Source organism: Crocodylus siamensis, chromosome 11 (assembly GCF_052110815.1).
Source record: "Crocodylus siamensis isolate JL-2025a chromosome 11, ASM5211081v1, whole genome shotgun sequence".
Lineage (NCBI taxonomy): Eukaryota > Metazoa > Chordata > Crocodylia > Crocodylidae > Crocodylus > Crocodylus siamensis.
The window spans coordinates 41,434,345-41,459,237 of NC_143405.1; the positions used below are offsets into that span (position 1 = coordinate 41,434,345).

The 24,893-nt window shown below is 39.2% G+C and overlaps 1 protein-coding gene across 5 annotated transcripts in view; it reads right to left on the reverse strand.

The window, feature by feature from the left end:
• BICD2 (BICD cargo adaptor 2) overlaps nt 1-24,893 on the reverse strand; it is a 159,184-nt gene that overhangs the window by 13,459 nt on the left and 120,832 nt on the right. For 2 of the 5 annotated variants that reach the window (XM_090021344.1, XM_090021341.1), the window contains 3 exons: nt 21,356-22,375; nt 18,571-18,722; nt 5,828-6,038 (listed from right to left, as the gene is read on the reverse strand). In XM_090021344.1, coding sequence (XP_089877470.1) covers nt 5,828-6,038; nt 18,571-18,722; nt 21,356-22,375 — 1,383 coding nt within the window. Of the gene's footprint in view, nt 1-452; nt 6,039-18,570; nt 18,723-21,355; nt 22,376-24,893 lie in introns of those variants that run through there. The other 3 variants (XM_090021343.1, XM_090021342.1, XM_090021340.1) reach the window with 3 other exon arrangements.

The following is a 24,893-nucleotide window of genomic DNA, read 5'->3' on the forward strand; positions in this document are numbered from 1 at the left end:
GGCATGGAGGGACTATAATACCTTAAAAACCCTAAAAAAAATGTTGAAACCCACACATGCTTGTTCCATGGTACTACAAGATTTAAATATTCCTAGAGATCAAATTCAACACACAGTCTCCTCGAACCTAAAATAGGCGTGGTACATCTGATCTGCTTAATTCTCCTCTAACTCATAAATGACCTGAAATATACTTTAAGTTGGTTTTAAGTTATGTGCATTGAGAAGTTCCAAGTTCTGGAGAGACCATCAGATATTAACATTAATCATACAAGTAACGGTTAATATCCAAACTATACAGTTGATATGTACAAAATATTTTTTAGTTCCACTCAGATGAAAAGACAAAAGCAAACACATTTAGTACAAGGTCAAATAATGACCAATGGATTACTTCAATAAATTAAAAGTAAATACAAATAAATAAATTGAACATTGAAAAAGACAGAAAACACATGTCCTTTTTTCCTTTATTGAAACTGCCAATGTGACTACCTTTATGCAGGCAGATTGCTTTCCTACATTACACACACGTTTTGTATTAATTTGGAAGTAACATTTTGCCCTCTATGCCTCCTAAAGTTATCAAATTAACACATAGTTATACTTTAAGAATCAGTTTCCACATTTGTCTTTTAAGTAATGACATTTGCTTTTTCAGATCGTGTAAAGGTTACTTGGCAAGAGTACATGCATATGACATTAAATGGAGACCAATCCACCACTAAAAAGGTAATGCACATAAAACATAATACAGTACTTTGACATCATTTCAAATAAATACCCACATACAAATGTAGTAATTTTAATGTAACGATATTTCTTATGAATCAATACTGTAACAGAAGATGAAAATATATGTACCCACGTCTAGGAATAATAATGCTTCTTCCAGCAAACAGAAATCTTTTCGCCACTGACACTTATTACAATTTGTACTTATTTTAAGGAGGTGGGAAGCTCCCCCCCGAAGTACCAATTTAATCATTCACACTTGCCTCAACGAACAGCACCGAAGAGGTACTGCTTGTTGATGCACTTTTCAGTTTCTGTTTCCTGAAATTACAATGATTAGATACAACATGCAAGAGAAAGTATTAATGTCTTGTCTTTCACATTTGCAAACAATACTATGGTTAACTGCATCCACCACCATCCAAAGCTAAGAGAACATGAATATTCCCAATACGTCCTCTGTACTGCAACCACAGGTGTGTTAATACACCTTGCTCATTTGTTCAATACAAATCCATTTAGTTCCCAAAGTGTATTCGGGTTTGTTTTTTAGTTTTTGTTTTCTGTGCCCCTGAATTTGCATGGATCTGCATGGTGAAATATCATTGACTAACAGAATTGTTTACAATTTCTTGTATATATAATCTCTATAGTAAGACTACCCATTAAAAATGTGCGAAAGGGGAGTTCACTTTGCACTTATTGCTCCATATCTTTACTAGGTTCCAAAACAGCTGTTCATTTCTTCTTGTATAGTCTAAGCTATTCTACAATTCTCCCTTAAAATTATTAAAGGCACTACTGGCAATAATTAATGACAAAAAGGCGCTGAAATAGAACACCTATCAGTGACAACTTTAGAATTTTTCCTTTTCTAAATGTACCATAAATTTGGCACAATAAAATGAAAAAGTAACAAAACAATTCCAATTTGGAATTTAACTGGTACAGTTGTATAAAATTCTGTTAATCAATAATATTTCAACTTCCTAAAATCCAGAAACTCTGGAAGTTATAGGTAATACTACTCATTTAACATTTTTCAAGTGCCTATTACTGTTTTAACCAGAGCAAAGTCAAGTTTTCTTCTTGTTACATTGAACTATTCCTAAGAATAATAATACAATATGAAAAAAACCCCAGAATTTGAATACCCTGGATTTCTTAATGAATATGGCAGTTAAAAAAAAAAAAAATCAGTAATTTAAACACATAAAGCTTAACATTTTATAATTAAAAAGCTGCTGAAGCACAGCACATATATAGTTTAGCAGAGCTCCCTGTTTGTGTTGAAACTCTTTTCTAAACACAGTCTAGACCAAAACAAATAGTACAAACCTCTGCCACATGCTGATGTAGAAATCAACAAGCACAAACCCGAATTGGAAAGAGACTATGAGCACAAACCACAGCATTTATATAAATTCTTCTAACATAAGAAATGAAAGAAGCTAAAGTAAAACATCAAAATATCAAAAGTGCACAGGTTTAACAATCAGATAAAAAAACAAAAACAAAATTGAATATCTGCAACAAAAGAAGAAATTTCCCCCATCTGAACATTTCTAGTGGAGCATAAACTAATATGGTGATCATTACATTTGAAGTAGGTTTCTTCAGCACTTGTAAGTTTTCTTTCTGCAGCAGCACTTATAGGTAAAGCTTGTTTGTTTTATTACTTGAGACAAAAGGAACATTGCAGGTAGTAATATTGGAAAAAGGTGTTAAAGGTGTTAAAAAATAGGAACCGGTCAATGGTTTCCATTCTTTGTGCAACGGGCTACCACTTTTAACCATAACCAGACAGGCTAAGAAATGCTGTTGCACTGTTGGAAAGGCCTTCTCCAGGATCTACTCTACAGCTGAAAAATGGAAAATAAAACAACAACATTAGAAAAAAACAGTACTTACTTATCAATAAAAGAAATGACAACTTTATACAGAGCGTGCTGCAAGAGCTCCATAGCAGGTTAGTCAGCTGAGGGGTATCTGTTCACTTCCTAAGGAAAAGGCAGCCAGTTTAGCCCACATGTGCTTTCCAAGCTTATGAAACAATACTTTAAATGAGTACTGCCCAGAAGCAACAGCTTTGCAGGAAGAAGGCTTCTTACAAGTACTGAATAAAGCTTATGCTGTTCAAGCACAAGATAATAGCAGTGAGTATGCGAGAGACATTATCAATGAAGCTTTAGGCTCTCCAAAGACATGCAGGTCAGTATATCATGCAGGCCAATGCAGAGAACAGTAGTCATTCAAAAGAAGAGCCTGCTTGCAGAGGTAGGTGATGGCTTAGTAAGTTTCCCATGCTAAATCCCAAGCCATTGAAAGTAAAATAAAAGACTTACAGCATAGGTAAATTTCAAGAGAGTGTTTAAAAAAAAGCTGAGCCCCAATAATTTTAAATAAAGGTATCTGAACATATGAACAGCAGGAACCTGTAGGTATCATTGCTCACTTCTCTTTATACTAGGTTTTAATCCAAGTCAAACCATACACGTGACAAGTTTAAACAGCAGTAAGGTTCTTGTATTTTGTGTCTTAAGATACACAGAAATAAATAAAAATGGAAATGATTACTGAGCCCATTGTGTTTACAGCAAAACTGTTTGTATTTTCACCTGACAGTATGGGCCAATGTTGATAGTAATTGTCACTGTCTTTAACAATTAAATGTTCCTACAGAGTTTCAATTAACTTGAAAATCTATCAATGCATTTCATTTCTTAAATCTACATTTTTGCCATTAGCATCTTGTGACAATACTGCCATTAGAGATAGGGAAGCAGTACAAATTTATTAACAGCTTCCGACCAAAGTGGAAGCAAATGGATAGCTGCTTCTGATAGAGCAATATCAGTTAGTAGCCTAAATGCCTACTTTTATAAGGCAGTCTTTAAATTACCCACAATGCAAGAATGAGAATAAAGGCCTTTTGGAGGATTGTGCAGCAAAAAGGAAAAAAAGTAGAGCTGAAAACTGTCAAAGGGTGTTTAGCTTCTAAAAATAATCAAGCTTGCTACATAGCACTATTAAAGCTCGAATTCAGGAGAATAGTGTTACCTTAAAAAGGAAATAATAATTGATGCACAGGGGTGGCTCTTATGACCACTATTACTTCTCTCTTTTTAAACCCTCTGACATGTTGGTATTTGGACAACAGATTAATTTTAACTCATCTGGCTGCATTTTTTTTAAAGACAGATCAGCAATTGGATTCTAACATTAATTTTCACTGTGCCATATTCAAACTCCTCTCCATTTTAAAACTAGATTGATTGCTCTGATTTTACCAGATTTTATCAAAATCCCCCTTTTTTTTTTCTTTTTTTTTTTTTAAGATTTTAACCAATTTAAAAAAAAAAAAATCTCTGGTTACCCTTTGGTGGGAAAGCAGGCTGTGCTACTTATTACCTTACATTAATATTGTGATATCTCCTGACTACTTATAGGCAGAGCGGCGATACACAGGAAGAAAGCTGCTGACCATCTATAAGAAATGGTAGTGAGATGAGGCAGTACTAACACAAGGATATTAGAATGGCTTGAGAAAACATTTTTACTCTAAGCAGACATTGTGCATTTTTGCATTACTATCAGTAATACTATATGCATACAAAATTATTTGAAAAAGTACAAAATGAACAGGGCTTTACATTAAAATAAATTTGAGGCTAGGCACTTTAAAAACTCTATTTTTTTCTTTTTAATGTGCCTTATTGTACTCGATAATTTTTCCACAATTTTAAAAGCAACATTTTTCAATCTGGTATCTTTATCACATATATAGGCACCAATTATAAAGTACACTTTCATATTATCAAATACATTGAAATTAAGTGGCTAAAAAGGCCCCTTAAGAGTCCAATAGACAAAGTTTTTTTTCTTTTACAAAGACTGATGCATATGCTAACCTACTTCATAAATATTTATTAGCAAGATGATCCAGTTAAATTTCCTGTGCCTATAATGTAGAGCCCTGCGAAATGTGTGCTTGCATAAGGAATGCATCTTTTTGTTTAAAAGAAAAAGTCAGAGCTCTGAAACACCATCCTATTAATACTGAGAGCTGAGAAGAATTGTTGTGACTCAACAATACTAAAACAGTCACATTAATTCTATACAGATATGTTGTATGGATATAGTAACATATAAAAACAGCTTCTTTTTAAAGCGTTATGCTGCAAGAAGCAACAGGTAACCATAGGAGATCCTTTCAGTACATGATACTTTTCCACAGCATAACTTCTTAAAGTGAAACTCTCTATCAGTGAGGAATACTAATTTTGAATTTTTCAGTTTTATTCCAGATGGGGTAATATTGCATATTTTAAATAGAATACAAATGTGCAAGTTTCTTTAGGCTAACTCATGGAAGCGGAAGAAAAAAACCGAAGTTTAACAATGTGTCCCTTCCAGGTTTCTCCAGATTTTTTTTATAGCTTATAAGAGCTTTAGGACTTTGGTCAGTGGTGATATGGCAGTACATATCTGCCAACTGCTACAGCAGGCAAATCTAATTTTGGTTCTGGTTGTGAAATGTTCTGCATTTTCATGTTACACATCTAATTTTAAGTTTTGCATTTCACCACTTCTTAAACCATGTTGAGAAGGAGGTTTTAGTTTGCTTTTGCCTGTGAAAGCATTTAGTTGAAATATGCTGTAACCCTGGGGAAAGCATCACGTTTGTGCTATATGAACTACAGTTAGTAACACCAGATATAATATATCAGGTATACACTTTTAACACTTACCCATAAACAGCAAGACCATACATGTTAATTGTGGAAACAGCAAACTCCTTTCCACTATTAACTTGTTAATAGCATCCCCATACGTACAGATTAGTTACAGTTAAGACCACCATAATACAATTTGTATTATATGGTTTAATAACATACTAGTACAAGTCAACTCACTGCGACATTAGATAGAGGGGATTTACGCTGATAATTACAGCATAAAAATTAGATGCATAATATGATTTTCTACATGCCTTCTAGTCACAATATATCTTATACTTCTCACTGCAAAACACTTGGTTGTTAAGGACAGACCCCTCAGACCTGTCTCCACAGGACCGGATATGACTTACACTAGGGTTACTGGTCTTGGCTTTGGAAGTAGATTTTGTGCGCACCCTTTTGGACTGCTCATGGTCAAGCTCTAGATGCTCCAGGCGCTGGGTCAATGCCAATTTTTGCTGGATAGCCATACGAAGCAAAGAGTTCAGAGTCTTCTTCTCATCTTCAGCTGCTGCAAGCTGGCGTTGCATTTCATCCAGCTGTGTGACATATTCGTCACATCTGCAATGAAATATCAAGAATTTTTAGCAACCTTGTTTCCAAGTGTAACACATGAATCCTTTGTGCCCAGTGGACATAACCAGAGGTGGATCCAAAGGGGTTTTGTAATCGGTTGTGCCCATTTTTACACTGGAACTCAGGAAAACTACTGTGGAGTTTAATTAGTTTTCTCTGTGTAATTCCAGCTAGTGCTCAGGTTTGCCCACTTCCTTTGCTTAATTACTCAATACAGGCATCCCCAAGCATGGTATGCAGAGAGCCATGAGGGTGCTTGTGTTTAAAAACTGAGACCCCACTTGAAGACAAAAGGTGCTCCTGGTATACTGTAAAACATGCAGGACTTGAACATGGCTAGTTACATCTCTTGATCCAGTCTTCATGTAAGTAAGGAATTTGATAAAAGAAATCCAGGCTTTAAGGTGAACTGAAGGTTGTAAATATCTGTATCATTTGAGATGGACATTAATAACATTTGATGCACATACAAACTTCATGTTGGGCTTAGTTATTCTCCCTGTTTAAAGACGTGGGCCTGTGAGCTGTCCAATGCTATCTGAATAGCATTATTGAAAGACAAGTAAAATTCCTAAACTCCAGTTTTGCCTATGCTCCTTGCTGAGAAAGATGTTCTAATTAGCGTTTTACCATTTTGTTTATAATAAATTGTCTTTCTGTTTTATGTAAAAATAATTGTTTTCAGACATAATTGTTTTGAAATTAACTCATAACAAAGGAAAGGCATACTACTTGGAATCCTGCAGAGGAAGCTCCATGAATATCTGAGAGATGTTTAATCTGCAACCATTTTCACAAAGCCTGGAAGCTATCTAAGTTACACACAGCACTATAAGCCATTTTAAGTTAGGGCTTTAATGCGCAGGTGGATGTTTACAGCATGTACAGAATATAAAGAGTGTGCATGTGAGTGTAAAAATATGGACACCAATCAGAATTTATCCTGGTCGCATCTGTAAAATACAGCATCTTCATGATATCAATGCCAAACATGTACAAAGGAGATTCTTCTAATGAGTATTATGACCCCTAAACCCCTAAAAAAAACCCCAAAACCCTAAACCTTTAGGAAGCTTATCATTCTACAAATACAGAGAGAGAGAAAAAATCTGCATCCAAATGCAGATCCACACACTTTACCTTATATCACAAGTAAAGGGTCAATTTCTATTCATAGTCACTTCAAAAGCAGACCAGCAGGCTAATTAGAGTTGCAGAAGAGTTTTTATTTTGAAATACTAAGTCAGAAAAATCATTCAGAGACCCAGAAACACTCATATAAAATGTACTAAGACTGATTTGCACACCTCAAATCACTGTCATAGATGACCATCTGTCCATTCACACAACTACATTTTTACACATTATATTGATGAATTTACTTCCCAGTATCTACCATTCTCATCAGCACGTTGGAATCCTACAATGTCTACTTATAAATTAAAAGCGTACTTCCTGGAATGTAAATTCACCAGATCTCTCCCTTTGCTTTTGCGTGGCATTAAGTACAAATAGACTTATAAGGCAAAACCAAAACACACTTACAAAAGTTGAAGGAAGCAGTCTTTGTACTTCACAGTCTAAGGGCCACCATCATCTCTCTTCCCTCCTCAGTATAAATGACAAACTGGAGGAAGCCACAGAAAACAGGCCCTAATATGTTGCATAGGGGCCCATCATCCCCTTCTCTATCCTGTCCAGCTTCCCCACCTCTGAGAAGGCAGTGACTGAGGACAGCTGTTCTGTGCAGAATACTGTCTGATTCCTCCACCAGCCTTCAAACGAATATCCACAGGAACAAGTTATACACCTTTATCAGCATTAACTTCCAAGCAAGATGAGGACAGATTTTACTGCAAAAGGAAAGGAATGGGGGAAGGAACAAAGAACAGTGCAAAGACCAGTGGAGTTTCCCCCATGATTCTAGGAACAGCCACGGCATTGGGGCCAGGCCAGCGGTTGTCATACCCTGCTGCAACAAATGGAGGCAAATATATCCCCATTCTTCCCAAAAATGGCTCTTGGAAATTCAATTATGTTGACTCACTCTAATGTTTAAGTCTATGTATTGTGCAGCTTCCTGGGGGAGGGTAATGGTTCTCTCAGCAGAACATCAGAATTCATTAGGTCAAATTCTGTCCCCATTTACACCACTTGCATTCCCAATGCTTCCGTGGGGTAACAGGATTGCAAAGGATGAAAATCTTAATAATTTCCCAATCATTTTCAAGTGGAAAACAAAGTATCAATTTCTTTTCACTTAGAAGTATCTGGTCCAAACCCTGCTCATGATGTGACATTGCCCCAATATCATTGCAGCCATTCTTTTTCCAATAGAATCAACTGATATATTCAAAGATGCTGAGGGGTGAAAAGGTATTTGTCCTTAATGCTCTTCAAATGACAGACTAAGAGAAGCCCATTCTCGCACAAGCTTCTCACACAATTTTGCTAATATACTTTAATTCTTGTCTTGCTACACTGCTGCTATTATTTAGGCAACTCTAGTTCAAAAACTAATCAGAGGTGCCAAGTTGGGTGGTAAATTGGCAACATGGACACATACCCCTCTTAGACTAAAATAAAGCAGAGTAAACTTTGTTTGCATATGAGGTCAGCCACAATTAAATGTATGCTATGACTTCCAAAATGCTCTTGCAGTATCCCATTAAATCATCATGTCTCCTGTTAACACCATGTTTACTCATAAAATAAATGCCATTAAAAACTGATGAAATAATTTTCCATTTTTGAAGTTTGATCAGCTTTGTTAAAACTATCAGTTTCCCACTCAATTATGTTTATACATATCGTGTTTTCTTACTAGGCAATAACAACAGCAGAAATGCTATCCACCAAAAAATACAGTGATTTTTACATTCGCTGAATAACTGACTTTACATATTGGTTTTACTAAAGCAGTGGTTGGCAACATTTTTGGGCAGAGCACCAAATACACATGCAACCTTGACTTGTAAGATGTTGGCGTTCCAGGGATGGATGGCAGGAGAGCCACGGGGGGCCTGATCCTTGTTGTGGCAGTGCAGCTCCAGCCCCTTCCCTGCCATCTGCCCCAAGGCACACATGCCAAGCAAAATACCTTTAAGTGCCATGCTCTGGGAGCCATGCCAGGGGTTGACTACCCCTGTACTAAAGTGTACATTGGCACATGGCTGTCCTTCCCAAATCTGCTGTCCTGAATGGATGTATTTATAGGCATGTACTTGAACACTGCTCTAAGTCAGGTTAGTCTGTAAACTGAGCCTCAATAATGTCATATAATGTCATGTATGAAGCTATCATGGATTATTTCCAAGGGACACAGAACACAGCTTTGCATATAAAACAGTAATGGCCCACTTAAAAAAAAAAGAAAAAAAAAGGAGGTTTTAAAAGTTCCATGGTTTAGTAGAAGCAGATGCAGGCTCTACATACTCAGGCTACAGAGAACTGTCTTCATTTCTTCCTTCTTTCTGTTCATTAACTCCAATTTTAATTTTCTTCAGCATAAAATTAGTCCTTCCCCACATACACTTAGAAATTGTGGTCTTCAAAGCCCAAGTTTTATGTTCAGCACACAACTTAAATGTTAACACCAGAACTGAGCATTCAGACCAATACTGAACACCACCAGTATTCAGACTAATACTGAACTGAAAGCTTTGAAAGACTAAGAAAGACACCTTCCCCTCTACGCTCATGCATTGTATTAACAGCCACCTTCCACTGGGTTTATTCCATATCTCACCACTAAAAGGTCAAAACACAAGATGCCTTTACTTTAAAAACACCTTTGACAGTAAAATAATTGGTCTTTTATGTTCAGACTAGAAAAAATAAGATTAACATAAATCAAAGTTTTTGTGCACATACTGTTATGGCTACATTTTTAAGATGTAGACTTTAAACATAAGGCTCTAAAATACAGCTTATTTTCTTACCTCTGATCATTAAGAAAATAAGGATTTAAATAAAACATCACTTTTTAAACTTAAAATAAGCAATGCTGACTAAAATACAGCCTGACAGAAAAGAAAAGAAAAAAAAAAAAAACCTTAAATGGGGAAAATTAAAATGTTAAACACTAATGTCTGAGAACAAATCGCCTTTAAAAACTAGAATAAAAAAGCATTCTAAAATATCAGCGTCTGAGGTTAAATACCTCATTTTCAAAAGCAGTTTAACGTTAGCATTACTTCCTGCAAGTGCCAAATCTCTCCTTATTTCTGCATAATCTGAAACATCAATGTGTAGAAGACAATTAATCCAAGGATACTTTAATCATGTGTTTTGCTATGTTCTACTACTATGCCAAGATCTACATTTGAAAATTCAACTAACATAAGTAGTGACATCTGCATGTAATCACAACCATTTACTTTTTCTTGTTTTCCCCCATAACCAGTATATTCGTTTTAAAGCAATTTCTAAAAAAGCAGTAAAGCATGACAGCAAAGAGAACAACTGCAGAAGCCTCCTTAGGAGAAGTATCAACTGCAATAACCTCAACCTACCATCAAACATTAGAACAGGGCAAATTAAAGTTACCCCAATCTCCACTCCTTATTAAAAGCTGAAAAATTTAATAGCAAACCAGCAGCTAAAAAGATGTTTGAATGAACATGGCTGCTAAGGAGCATTAGGAACCACTGCCTGCCATATTGAAGACTTTTTAACATTACAAACATATATGATGGGGAAAATCCTAAACTCCCACCATTCTCACCAGGACTGAGGAGGGCCTCACATGCAGAGGAAGTGGTGTGCTTGTACCTACAGGTAGTGGAAGTGGGGAGCAAGACAAGGATAGTTAAGATGCAGGTGAACCATTCCTCACATAGCTTCAATGCCATTCTATCCAAGTGCAAAATAGGAAATGCTGACAATGTCCACTCTGCTTTGTAGATTATGCTTTCCTGCCTCTGTCCCCTTACAAAACCTTGGTTTGCAAGACTTAAATATCATAGGAACTCTACCAAGTAGAAAGCCAAGGTTTAGGTAGCTAACATCATCAGTTCACCATAAAATGCATAGAAAACAATAGTGAATTTGTCTCAGATACACAACTGTGGACCTATGGATTTAGAAAATACATTTTATTTCAGGTAGGACTAATTGTCATCATCCTTCCTCAAGAAAATCTCTCCCTGGACTTCCTGGGATCTCTCTCAAATGGATCTAGAATTTAGATCACATTTACTAATTAATGTCTTAATTCCCCTAAAGCACTCTATGTTTCTCAACCACGGTGCTGTGGCACCCCCAGGTGCCTTGAGATCCTTTCAGGGATGCCACTCAATGTTAGCACTGTTGGGTATGTAGACATGATTCACAGGATAAAACTGGAGATTTCAAATAGGAATCCACAGTATTAAAAAACTGCCCATTCCTATGCTTCAGGCAGCTTCAACTCATAGCAAGAAAAAATTCATTCAAATCACAAACTGAAACAGTTCTCCTATCCAGTCTGACTGCCTTGAGCTTTGCTGAAGGGAGCTCACACTAAACCAGGCCCAAAATTGTTATGGACTAGTGAACTTTTTTTAAAGGAAAGGGGAAGAAACAAGTGAGCCCTATGCAGGCAGATGCCAATCCCCCATGGGAAGTCTAAATGAAGCCAAGATGGCTCTGTAAACATGGATTTAACTGCAGGGTCAAGGTTTTAGTCCAGGTGACTGTTTGGAAAGTGCAGCGATGGGAACAGCCTGGTGCTGCTGCTGGCCCCAGCATCCTGCTGTTGTCCCACACACAGATCTGGGGGCATGTGCCCCTGGGAAGAGCCTGGCACAGCTCACCAGCCTGCAACCCTATGCTTCAGGCAGCCCTAACTTATAGCACCCACTGACAGTTCCCTCCTCAGCTAGTGCCAGCCATTCCTGGGACTGCTGCAGCAGGGGCTAGGGTGTGAGTGTGGGGAGGAGGTACCATGCAGAAATGTTAGCTTGCTGACAGCTTGCTTGTTGAATACCAAACAGCAGCAGTGTTGCATTACATAGCACTCCAATTGGGAAGATCACTGCATTAACATGGCAAGGCTTTTTTTACCCAAGCTAGCTCAGAAATCTGCAGGGCACTGTACTCTAGCGGTGTGAGAAATGGGTTGTATTCGATTCAGATTTGGCCCGAATCGGGGACAGCGATTTAATTCATTGACTCAGATCACTGCCCCGATTTGATTCAGCCCAATCTGAAGATTCCATGCTGATTTAGAGAATCAGCAATTCAGCCATCGACACAGCCTTAAGTGTTTTCTCCACATACCTCGAGGTACCAGGCACAGCTTCTTAACACTACAATGGTGGGGCGGATGGAGCAGGAACATGGGGTCATGTGTGCCCCCCCTCCCCCAACTGCTTGGTGACACTGGCACAAGTGGCCTGGAAATACTTCCAGGCCACTTCCGGGTCCACTACAAAGCATGTGGGGGACTCCCTCCCCCACCCCTCCGATTTGGCGATAAGCCGCGAGGGGACCTCGGGTACCTCCCCAGACCCAAAAGCCATCAGTCGCCAGGCTGGAGCGCGAGGAAGGGGGGTCCTCCACATGCTCCCTGGCAGACCATGAAGTGGACCGAAAGTACTTCTGGTCTACTTCCGGGTCCACTACCAAGTGCACTGGGGACCCCTCTGCGCTCCTGTGGGATGCTCCATCCACCACACCATCTCAGCATTCATGAACAGCCTGGTACCTTGAGGTATGTAGGAAAAAAACATTTAAAGCTGTGTCTATGTCCAAATCATTGAATCTTTCTGAGTCTATTCAGAGGGTTCTGATTAAATTTGGAGAGGTTAAAGGGTCTCCCGATTCATTTTGAATTGGAGATTTGGATGCTGAATCAGGCTGAATCTCTGCTGAATCAAACTGGTCACCAAAGCTTCGCACAGCCCTACTGTACTGTACCCGATACATATGACCAAGGCTGGTCAAGACAGCTATGACCAGTCAGAATAAGATGGTCAGAATAAGTTCATTATGAACTTTTGTAATGTATATATCATGCTGATTTCTGGGTTCAGGAAGTGTTTGTTGGCATATTTTATATCAGTGGTTCTCAAGCTTGTTGGCCCTATATAAACTTTTGTGAATAGAGTGGTACTCAGTTTAAAAAATTAATTTTACCTTTCTTTCTTCCTTCCGGAGGGACTGGGCAGCTGAGGTGGTGGATTGGCTAGACAGGGACAAGCTTCAGCCTGCCCTTATCTACTTATATCCTCACACCCTGCATCACCCTTCAAAGGATCTGGTGGCACCCTTGGGTGAGACTCACTGTTCTATGTATAGTATCTAGCAGAGTTATATCAGACAAGTGAAAGAACAAAACAAAGGAGATCTTAAGATGAAAAACAAAAATATCATCAACTTCAATGCAATTGATTAATTACTATCTGTTTGATCAGCTTTTCTCCCAGCCCTATAACATTAAATTTGATTTAGTACAATATCTTAAATGAAAAATTACTGGTCACAATTTCTGTCCTCCCCAAGTCATCTTTTAACAACTAGCTTCTTTCTCTCCAGCATGCATTTCTGATCTTTAGTTTCTAGCTACTGGTAAATCCAAACACCTCTGGCTGTTTGTTGTTTGAAGGTAACTTCTTGATTCTTATTTCCAGTTAAATATTTTAAACAGGTCACTATTTACTACTAACTCCGCTGTTTGCCCACTTTCTGTAGAAGATTTATTTCAGCTCTGGGTGTAACCAGTACAGTCCAAAGACCTTCTCTGTCTTTGATAACTTTTGCTGCAGAAATATAAATTAACCACTTCATTACTGAGAAACCAGTGTTATTAAACAGGCTTGCTAGTACTTTGCCCTATGCTAAGTAGCACTGCTACATAGATTTTTAATAGGGGTAGCTTGTTTGCCAGTTGGGACCTTATGTGCTATTACAAATTATTTACTCATTCATTAAACACACATGCATGTACACCCTCCCCTCCCCCCAACACACACACCTTATTATATATATCATGTGTGATGATATATGCTTCCTGTCCAGAGGACATTTCTTTATTATATTGATAAATCTCTTCATATACAAATTAATTTCCTTTTTTAGAATTAGTGTCTCATGAACATCTGCATCAACAAAAAAATGTGAGCTTGGGCAATGCATTTCTATATGAAGAACTTTCAGCAGCTGCTTTAGATAAAAGACCAGTCAGATTAGAAGAGCTAGACAGTAATAATAAAAGAGAAGCATATATAATCTCTTGTAATAAAAACTGGAGACTATGTCTGAATTAACATTTACTGCAACCTGATGTTCAAGTCAAGTCCTTTGTTGCATCTACATTTGGTCCCACCCAAGATTCCTATTAGCAACTGTAAATCTACTTGACAAAGAAAAGCACATTCAGCATCTCTCAGCATTTTAAATAAGAAGCTTATTGCCTCTTTTTCTAGTACTCAGAGCATATACTAATTAACTCCACAATGTTTGATTGCCATTAATTGATACCAGATAACTACTACAGTCATCAAAATTAAGTGGCAGAACTCTGTTTTCAGATCCCCGGGGTGGATCTGGACTGCACCCATGATAACTGCATATACACTGAAGACACAACTGGGTTTACTTATGTTGCTACTTGTGCCTTTTATGTCCTATTAATACTTCTTAGCAAATAAGCACTTGTGCCTGTACTTCTGGAATGGAAATATCCTCAACACACCCCAAAATTAAGCCATTCAGAGCACACTTAAAACATTAACAAATATCTTTTTTGCATTGCCTGACTTCCCTTCTCCCCATCTCAGGCCCTATTGTATTTTCATTACTTATTAAAAATAGCTGATAGTACTGTTGAATCAGTAGGATTAACCTACTTTAAAAGGAAATTAGGTCAGTTACTATTTCATGCCCAGCCTGTAACACCCATTTATTATTTCATTCTCTCATGTACAACAAAATGGCCAGCTTCCTGCAAAACATCCAGATCTGTGTAACAGAGACCATTTATCCCAGACTTAAAAATGCAACACGGAAATAATTAGAAAAGCCTAGTCTGTGTCACAAACACTGTACTAGCTACTAGAGAAATGTTGCATCATGCAATTCCTCTGTCAGTGCTGACAGCATTGACACTCTAAGCAGCAAAGTAATTTGATCCACTCCCACATATGCTTTCTTGTCCATCCACATTTCTTCCATTTCCCATTCAGCCACATGCACTGTGCAGCTAGCACAAAGGATTCTACTCTCAGAAACAAGCTGCATATATGCAAGTATAGTTTGCGCTGCAAATAACTAACGCTCCCTCACAAGATCCTTGCAATATGATCAGACTGAATTAATCTTCCCACATGGACTGTAGCCAGAAGAGAATAAAATTTTAGTTGGCTGTTAATAAATAACCCATTAGCAGGCTGCTTGTTATGACTGATGCAGACCTGTACTCCCTGCAGACCACCACAAAACTGGTTCCCTGAGCAATTATCTAGGTTATCTCCACCAAATCTTCTAGTTTGATTATTCAAAGGTCCATCCAAGCCCAGATGAACCATCACAACAGTGTGGTTAGCACAATGGCTTTCAAGGGCATACAAGGGAGTGATATGGTCAGCACCAGATCAACCACCTTCAAAGCCAAATGACCAGGTACCCATTTCCAGCTAAATCAACAGAGGGCATCTTTCAACATGAACCTCTAGTGTGCCTTAACCTCACATTTCAGCAGTTGTAGTGAAATGTCTTAACCATACTTCCACTGCAGCCAAACCATCTCAGCTGGCTCTCCTAAACCTGCCCCAACTGAAACAATGCACATTTTAGCTGAAACACTACCAGCAACAGTGAAAATGCACATAGCAAAAATGATACATTATTCATTGTAGGTAGAGACAGTACAGGCACATACATTCACAAACACCAGAGGGTTCTACCAGCTGTTGTGGCCTCCAATAAGGGAGCAGAGGCTGCTACTAGATGCCAATGCACTGAACGAAATGGAACTTAGGAAGTCCTAGAAAAGTCCTGTGATTACATGCTGTATGTACATACTGTGTTCCCAGCACATAATCATCCTTAATGCTCCAATGGCTCTGAATTTAGTAGTTATGAAAACAAAGGACACACAGTATTTAGGGAAGGGAGCAACTTTGCAAGTTTCCTGAAACTGTGTCACCAAACTTCAGCCTAGCTATCAAAGCTAGAGGAGCCGCATGCAATTCTTTTATTTGTTCCAACTGATAATCTTAAGTGAGTTTTCGGCTCTCATCTATGCATGACTCAAGGCTATACTAATTTAGGTGTTAAAAAGTCAGTGAACTAAGCTTCTGTCCATTCAGACTGCTTTCCAAGACCTGCACTGGTTGCCCTCTACTTTTTTTTAGCTGACCCATTTCTCTTTATTGGAACACCTAGGTAAAATAGCAGCTCAGGAACAACAACTGTTCATTTATGCAGGCCAGACTATCATGCATTAGACAAAACAGCTCATTCCACATACCTTATACATGCAAAAAGCATGACTTTCAAAAGGCCTGAGGCAGAATTGATTTAAGTTGCAATCAATATATCTATCTATCAATCTATATATATATCTATCAATCAGCATATATATTTCCTGTAGGCAACATAGTTAAGACTGGTAGCAAACAGAACACAAGTTTGCCCTTTTGGGGGAGGGGGTGGCAAATCTTTGGCTGGGTTCTGCCATTTTTAAACCAGTCTGTGACCATTTTTAAAACCAGATGTTCTGTTACAGGTATAGACAGATTTCCAATCACTTATACTGGTAAAAGTGTAATATCTGTACCTAGCCAATAATGTATGTAACAAGAGCTGCAGGGCTAAAACTCACATCTGCAACTCCCAGCAAAACTTAATGTCTGCTCCTGCTTTTATACTGAGATTTCCCTATTATGTAAATTTTAACTTTCCATAGATAAAAGAATTAGGCTGAGCTGTAAGTGATTATATGCCAAGAAGAAGGAATTGTCCAGCCACAGGTCTACTGCACTATGGGGAGAGAAGAAAGGGGAGGGGGTGGAGTTACTTTGTTACTCGTCTCTGTTACTGTCCCTAAAGAAAAGGGAAAAAAGAATATTATATGGAAGGAATAATGCTTTATAGTAGCATACAGCTTAACTACTCAACAACCTGTACCTAACAGAAACTATTTAAAATTACAAAATAAACTACCTATTGCTTTTCTGTCTTCTACCTACTGCTTCCAGCTCATCTATAACCAGCCTCCGATCATAAAGAGGCTTGTGTACAGGGAAAGGCCAACAGAAAAAGTAGTCTGAAACGGCATTCATTTCTCTTTACCAGCAAGTCATGCTTACAACTTCCTGCAATAATTTTTCTCTTTCTGGGTTAATCATAAGTGCAAAGTACAATTTTGCTTCCTATCCAATTGCTGCAATTTTCTGCATGCCTTTTGTTAGAGCTGGTAGAGAACCAACCACTCAAATGCAGTGAACATGAATGGAGAGAAGCCTCAGAGTTCTCAAAACATCTCCATTATTCCTCAGCAGGCTGCCTTCAACAGATGGCACAGGAAATCTTTTCAGCTTAAAAAGGTTCATACCAGGCAAAGAAAAAAGTATAAGCAGTACCTAGCTTATAGGTGCACAATAAGCTCTTTTCTGCTATGAGCTTAACTTACATGAGTTGAGCAAGACACTCACAGCTATTAAATTACATTTGATGTGGTCACTACATCTGCCCTGCCCATCTTGCACTGGCCTAGACAGCCCTGCATAGCCTGTCATCATCCCAAGAGCCTTTTTTTTTTTCTTTAGAATTCTACCAAGCTGAAAGCAGCTACTTAAGACAAAGCTCTTTATGAGCTAATTTCAAACTGCAGCTGACCAAACATTTTATTTTCTCTCTGGAAAACAGACCTGGAAACAGCATATATATTTCTCTGGTGTTGTAGGTTTGAGAGAAGCCAATGACAGGAAGCTTTAAGCAACATGCAGATAAAAATGGCATGTTTTCACCTTGTTTAGCACATAACATATGAGCGTGTTGTCCAATAACACCACAAAGCACAGCTACAAAAGACAAGTTCCACGCTGAAGTTGTGTTGCAACTTTGATAGATTTCATTTGTAAATGGAAGGAGACAGATGCCAAATGCAGTTAAAATGCAACTCTAAAAATAATTATTTCCTTAAAAAAAACAACAAAACAAAACAAAACAAAACAAGACAGTACTTGCCAGCATCTACATCATAATAATTAAGCTATAGCTGCATCTTCATGGTGTAATAGAGGCTCATTTTAAATTTTTAAAAAGGTACATTAACTCGTCAAGCCACCTCCCCAATTTTCATATAATCAAATTCAATGATTTATTATAACAACAGAACAGTATATCCTGGTCATTTTCCTACTTAACAGGAAAATGTAATTGACATTCACTTGAAACATTTTAGATAACCTGAACTTGAAATCATCTCTTCCAAATATGCTGATATAGACAGTATTGCTTCTTACAGCTAATGGAGTCTATTACTTTCATATACACACAAGGGATAACAGGATTTTCAGTTGTTCTTTACCTTGTAGCAAACATTGCTCTCAGAGAAGAGAAGGTAGCAGCATCTTCTTTTAAAGCCTTCAGCTCATTACGTAGCTTCATCATGGTCTCCGTAACCATAGCCTTCTCATTTTCATACTTGCTTTTTAAGTTGGCAAGGGCTACCTCTGCAGTCTATTGTTTACCAAGAAGAACAGAAAATGTACTAATTAATGAAACTCTTCATAAAGCAGTTGGCCAAGAAGTGTTTATCTCCATTCACTTAATGGAACATTTACCTAGCACTGAAATGTTAACTTCTAGTTAACTACAGGGTGAATATAATGGATCTGAGAATGCTGTAAACACAGCAGACAGATTCTGTTCCCAGTAACTACGTAGCACTATGGTCATTAACAGATCACTTCTACTCCAGGAAATTCCTGAGAAATTTCCTCCAGTAGAAATCTTTCCATAAGAGCTAGTGTACAGGCCTTCAGTCTGCAGCTGCTCTCTCTCCCCTGCTCTTCAATACCTTCATCAGACCAGAGTCCTAGTTTGGGGAACAGGTGAAGGGGGGCAACGGAGCAGCTGCTCCTCCAGCTCCACTTCCATCACCAGCAGGAGACCAAGGAAACAGCAGACAATCATTCACCTACTTCTCAGATCAGGAATCCCAGTCTGAAGAGTAGACAGAGAGTAAGGAATGGCTGTTCGGCTCCTGGGCACTGGGAGCTGAGCAGACATAGCAGTGCAAAGCCCTCTATCTACTCTCCCAATCAGTCTAAGGAGTGGATAGGGAGCTTTGCCACACTTGCTCCAGTCCCCTCCCGGACCAGTCCCAAGGGGACTGGAGCAAGTGTGGCAATGCCCCCCCACCCATTCTCCCAACCAAGCAGTCCCTGACCTGGGGAAATGTGGAACATTGCCTCCATTCTTCACTTCCCTCCTAAATTGGACCAGGAAGGGAGCATACAAGTAAGTGTTATGCTCTTGTGAGAGAAACTTTGCCAGGAAGGGCATATTTGCCCCAGAAGAAACTACCAGGGGCACAGAGATTCTCCTAGTAGCATGTAGGCTTCTTACAGATGTAAAAAAACAAACAAACATACAAACAAAAATCAGCACTTTATTTTAAACTCTGTACTCTCTTACAATGAACCCAGTGCATGCCCAGAGAAGGCATCTTGTTAGTTGCACCTGGCTCCCCAACATCTGTATAGATCAGATGCTTCAAAGCGGCTTTTATGGTGGTTTTATCTAATAGTCAATTTAATCAACTATTAGATAGATGTGCCAAAAAAAGCCCAGCTAAAGTGCCCGATCTATACAGAGGCTGTGGAACCAGGTTGAACTAATGCGCTGCTTTTTCTGGTAAAGCACTTTTTTTGTTTTCCCTCATACCTGTCAGTGCCTGTAATGCCTTTATGTGTCCTATGTCTTGGTCATCACACTGCAGATACTGAGTCTATTGTACATATATGGCCAGCACTTATGCTGAGTCAAACAACAGGTTCTCTCATAATACTGTTATTACTATAAATAAATAGGGACTGACAACTTATTACAAGATTTTGGAAATAACAGTACAGATAGCTTCTACTCCGCACCAACTTTCATGGGGGGAACACAAATATCCAGATAGTATAGTTAAAATCATACATGTAAAATGCCTCAAAAGTATAAGTCTATTTCTCAGACAACACATTTGATAAATGTCTGTTTTAACTTTTGTAATTAGAGGTCATTTTGAATTTGCATCACTAACTTGAGTTGAAATGCAACAAACCATTTCTTATATGGCACTCTAGAACCATCTGATCATAGTCATTCTAATTTGCTGCTTTGCTACTGTGCATCAATGTCACAGTTCAGTCTACAAAGCTTAAAGATGCTGTAATTCTGGCATGTAGTTCTTACAGAAGACTCTGAGTTTTTTATTACTGTTGGAAAGGGAGATGTACATCCTTAAAAATGAAGTGTGTTTTTTAATCCTATTAAGAGGCCAACCAATATAAATTCCTTTAAACTAAAAATAATTCTTGCTTTTTCAATGGCTAAATAGTCAGCTTAAGTTGGTACTTGTTCAACTTGCCCAGATACCTCTGCTAGAACACTTTATTACTGAGCTGTAATACCCTGCTATTCCAATTGTGAGATGATAATAGTGTTACATTATGTAAGAGTGTATCTGTATTCAAACTTCTCATAGATTTCATAGACATTAGGGCTGGAAGGGACCTCGGGAGATCATCAAGTCCAACCCCCGCCCAAAGGGCAGGAAGTCAGCTGGGGTCATAGGATCCCAGCAAGATAAGCATCCGATTTGCTCTTCAAGGTGTTCAATGTAGGTGCTTGAACCACCTCCGATGGCAGGCTGTTCCAGACCTTGGGAGCTCGGACAGTAAAGAAATCCTTCCTTATGTCCAGCCTGAAACAGTCTCACAGTAGTTTATGACCGTTCGACCTCGTCATCCCTTGGGGCGCTCTGGTGAACAAATGTTCCCCCAGATACTGGTGGTCACCCCTGATAAACTTATAGGTGGCCATCAGATCACCCCTGATACTGCAAGATTACGTTAAAGCTTTATCTCTGGACTATTCAGTCTCAAAACCTCTCTGATCCAACAACAGTTTGGTCCCAAATCTGAATATATGGGACTAAATCTTATCCCCATGGATGCCAGGCTAAGTTTTGCCATTCACTTCAATGATTCTAAAAAGTGCTCAAATCAAAATGCAGCACCACAACCAAATTTTCTTTGAATTTTCTTGGTCATGAGGTAGGCTCTTTAAAACCATACTTCACCTCCATGAAACCTCCTTACCTGCTTGTTGGCCTTTAGCACAGTCCTCAGAGTTGCTATCTGTTCTCTCTTGGTACTTAGCAGGGACTTCAACTTCAGAATTTCCTCCATGAGAGCTTCTTTGTCTTTGTCCACTACTGGCCCAAGTTCTTGGGTGGCAACACGCTGCCTGGACAATTCAGTTGTTCTGTCTACTGCAGCCTGCAGATGTTTGATCTGATCACGAATTATAGCAATCAAGTTGTAAATGTTCATTGGTTCCTTCCGAGGATCTGATACTGGAGATGGGAGGGATGATACTGGAGATGGACTGCTATCACTGTTTCCATTCTCTGCCTTTCCTAACTCTATAGATAACAACCCTTTCGAGAGCAGGATGGGCGACCTTCGACCTTTCCCTTCTGGACTACTACGGCCTCCTTTGCCTTCTTTGTAATAATCCAGCATCACTCGGTTTGGAGTTTCATTGTTACACATGCAAACGTGGTGGTATAAATTGGCCAATTCTTCACTGAAAGTGACTAGCTCATCTTGCGCTACACTGAGACTGCCCTGTGTTTCTCCAGCCACATCACTTACTTTCTTCAGTTCCTTCTCCAGTCTGGCTACCTGTTCTCTATCATGCCGACTAGATTTTTCTAACGAAGTGATCTTTTCAGTAAGAGCTTGGCTTTCAGTTTCATACCTGTTCTTCTCTTCCTCATATTTAGACTCACACTCTTCATATTTGGCCTTAAGATTTTTCAGCTCTTCCTTCAGGTCACTAATCTCTGCCACAGCTACTTTGTACTTGCATTCTAGTATTTCTGGCCCATTGATGTCAACTTCATAGTAATCCCCATCTTCATGGCTGTCCCGTTCCTTCTCATTGTCCAGAGCAGACTGACGTTCCTTGCTGACCTGGAGTTTCTTCATTGCATTGAGGTTCTCAGTGAGCCTACCAACTTTTTCGTGCTGCTCAGAAAGGGCTCCACGTGTATTCTCCAGCTGCTTCTGAGATTCTTGGAGTGTAGATAACAAATTCACTTTTTCTCTTTCCATCTGAAATAAAGGCAGGTATTAATATATTGGAAACATGTTTACAGAAGTTTCCTTTTGCAATGGGAGAAAAGAGTTAATATGCAACAAAACGTTATACAGCTACAGAAACCTTTCCACTTACACTTTATGGAAAGGCCAGCTTCACTTGCATTAAACCCAAATGCTTCTGCATTTTAAGATGGTTCCCACATTTATTATGTGTTCTCAAAAAAACACCTTTCCTGCTGTAGCTTCCTCTTCTCTACTTAAGCCACATGGCAAAATCATCATCCTTTCACCCTAGAACATAAAACTCCCCCTGCCCTAAAATAAATAAATAAATAAATAAGTATATGGAGCCAGAAAATAACAGCAGTTTGATGTAGAACTCTCACCCCCTGATTATATTCTGCTATCAACAACAAAAAAGAAAGAAAATTAAATTCTGTCTCCACCTAGCAGAATACCAAACCTTCAGGCAATTCCCACAGCTTGTACAAATGGCTTTTCTCTTTCTGAAAAAAAGTATGTACTAAATTGTTTGAAAGTTATTTCATTATGGGGAAGGAAGTCCCTCATTTCTCGGTCTTTCCCCGCTTTTTCCACTTCAGAGGAGAACAGAGGGGAAATAAAATGAGACACCACTTCCTTGCTTCTTTACTTTTCTCCCTGTGGATGGGGAAGAAAGTGTTGCACTTATCAAGAGGTATATATATACACATGAACAGGTAGAAAAAAATTATACTAACTTTTTCAAATTTTTTGGTGGGGTAGAGACAAATAAATTAAAACATGCAATGCCAACGGGGGCAGACAGAGAATAGCATTTCTCCACAATTATAGAACAAGTTACAACAAAAATGAACTTTTTTTGGTTGGTGTTTCTTTTTTTTTTTTTTATACTGTTTCCACCAAAATTTCTCTTTTTGGAAAAAAAAATTAGTTAGAACCTCATTTTTCCTCATAATATTTTGGGGCCAAATCCCATTATTTTAATTACAACTTTCCATAAATACTACTTCAATGACTTCTAGGTAATTCACATGCTTGCCTTGTTTCATACATTTCAAAACTGTGGAGTTGATTATTAATGCAGAAAGCACAAGTGGCATAGACTCTTAAATAATACTGGATTTGGCTTTCGTACAACCATGAATTACACTCAGTACAGTCTAATTCTAGGTTGCCAGTTTTTAAGGCTTGGACCATTTCTTTGTACACATTTGTACGGGGCCTAGCATAATAGAGCCCAAATCTAGGGGTTCACTGATAGATTTTATTTGGTCTGATACTGATGGCTGATTTTTAACATACCATATTGGCTGATATCAATCTGATTGCCAACATGCAGCAGGGCAGCCTGGAGACCAGCATCCAGCTGGTAAGTCTATTGGGGAGGAAGAGGCAAGGGAAAAGGGGCGTGTGTGTGTGTGGGGGGGGAGGTGGAGATCAAGGCCCCCACGGTGAGGGAGGGAGTGGGGCTGGAGCAGGGGCAGGTGCTGCACAGCCAGGGCAGAATGCAGGACAGAGCTGTGAGTGGCTCATCAAGGGGGACGGGCTGGGTTGGGCTGGGCTGGGCTGCTCTCAGGGCTGGTGGCAATGGACCTGAGAAGGTGACTATGTGGGTGGGGGGCAGCAGCCACACCAAAATTGGCCATAGCCCCCCTCCCAGAACCACCATCACCCTCCCCAATTTCAGCCCTGGCCCAATGCTCCACAGGGAAGAGCCCAGCGCTGCACCCAGCCCCAGCCCACACGCAGATCTGAAGGCACCCCCCCACCCCCATGGCCTCCCGGGTTGCATGCAGCAACAAGAGCTACCCCCTCTCCTTGCACCCCCTGGACAAGCCACTCTCCGCTCCATCCCGCACCCTGCCCTGGTTATGCAGCGCCTGCCCCAGCCCTAGCCCAGCCCCACTCCTTCCCTCACCACTGGGGCCTCGATCTGCACACCCCCACCACCACCCCATTGCCCCTTCCCTCACAACAGACTTACCAACCCAACCCAGCTGCTGTTCACGCTGCCGGGCCATGCTCCTGGCTGCCTGCATGCTGCACTGTGGCTGCACACATACACAGGACATTTATCGATGACAATATCAGCCACATCAGCCAAAAAAAGACAATTACTGATACTGTCAATTTTCCTTGTATCAATGCTGATCTGCTACGGGATCGATGTATCAGTGCACCTCTATCCAAATCCTGAATGAGACCCGTCAGGCCTACTGAAATTTGCACAAAGCAAGTATACAGCCTCTTTTTATGCATATAAACATGAAAGAATCACTGGAAATATTTAAACTAAATGCTTCCTTCACAACATTTCATGATGTTGACTACATAATCAAATGGCAAATTGCCATTGTCCAACAGACTCCAGTTACCTTATGAACTACAGAAATGATGTAGTCTAATATCCATCTGTCTGATACCCCCACCCCAACCTCTTCAATTTATTATACCAGGTTGTAGTGAAAAACTTGATTTTTCTTGTCTGCATTTAAGATACAAATATAAAACTGGATTCAGGATCCTG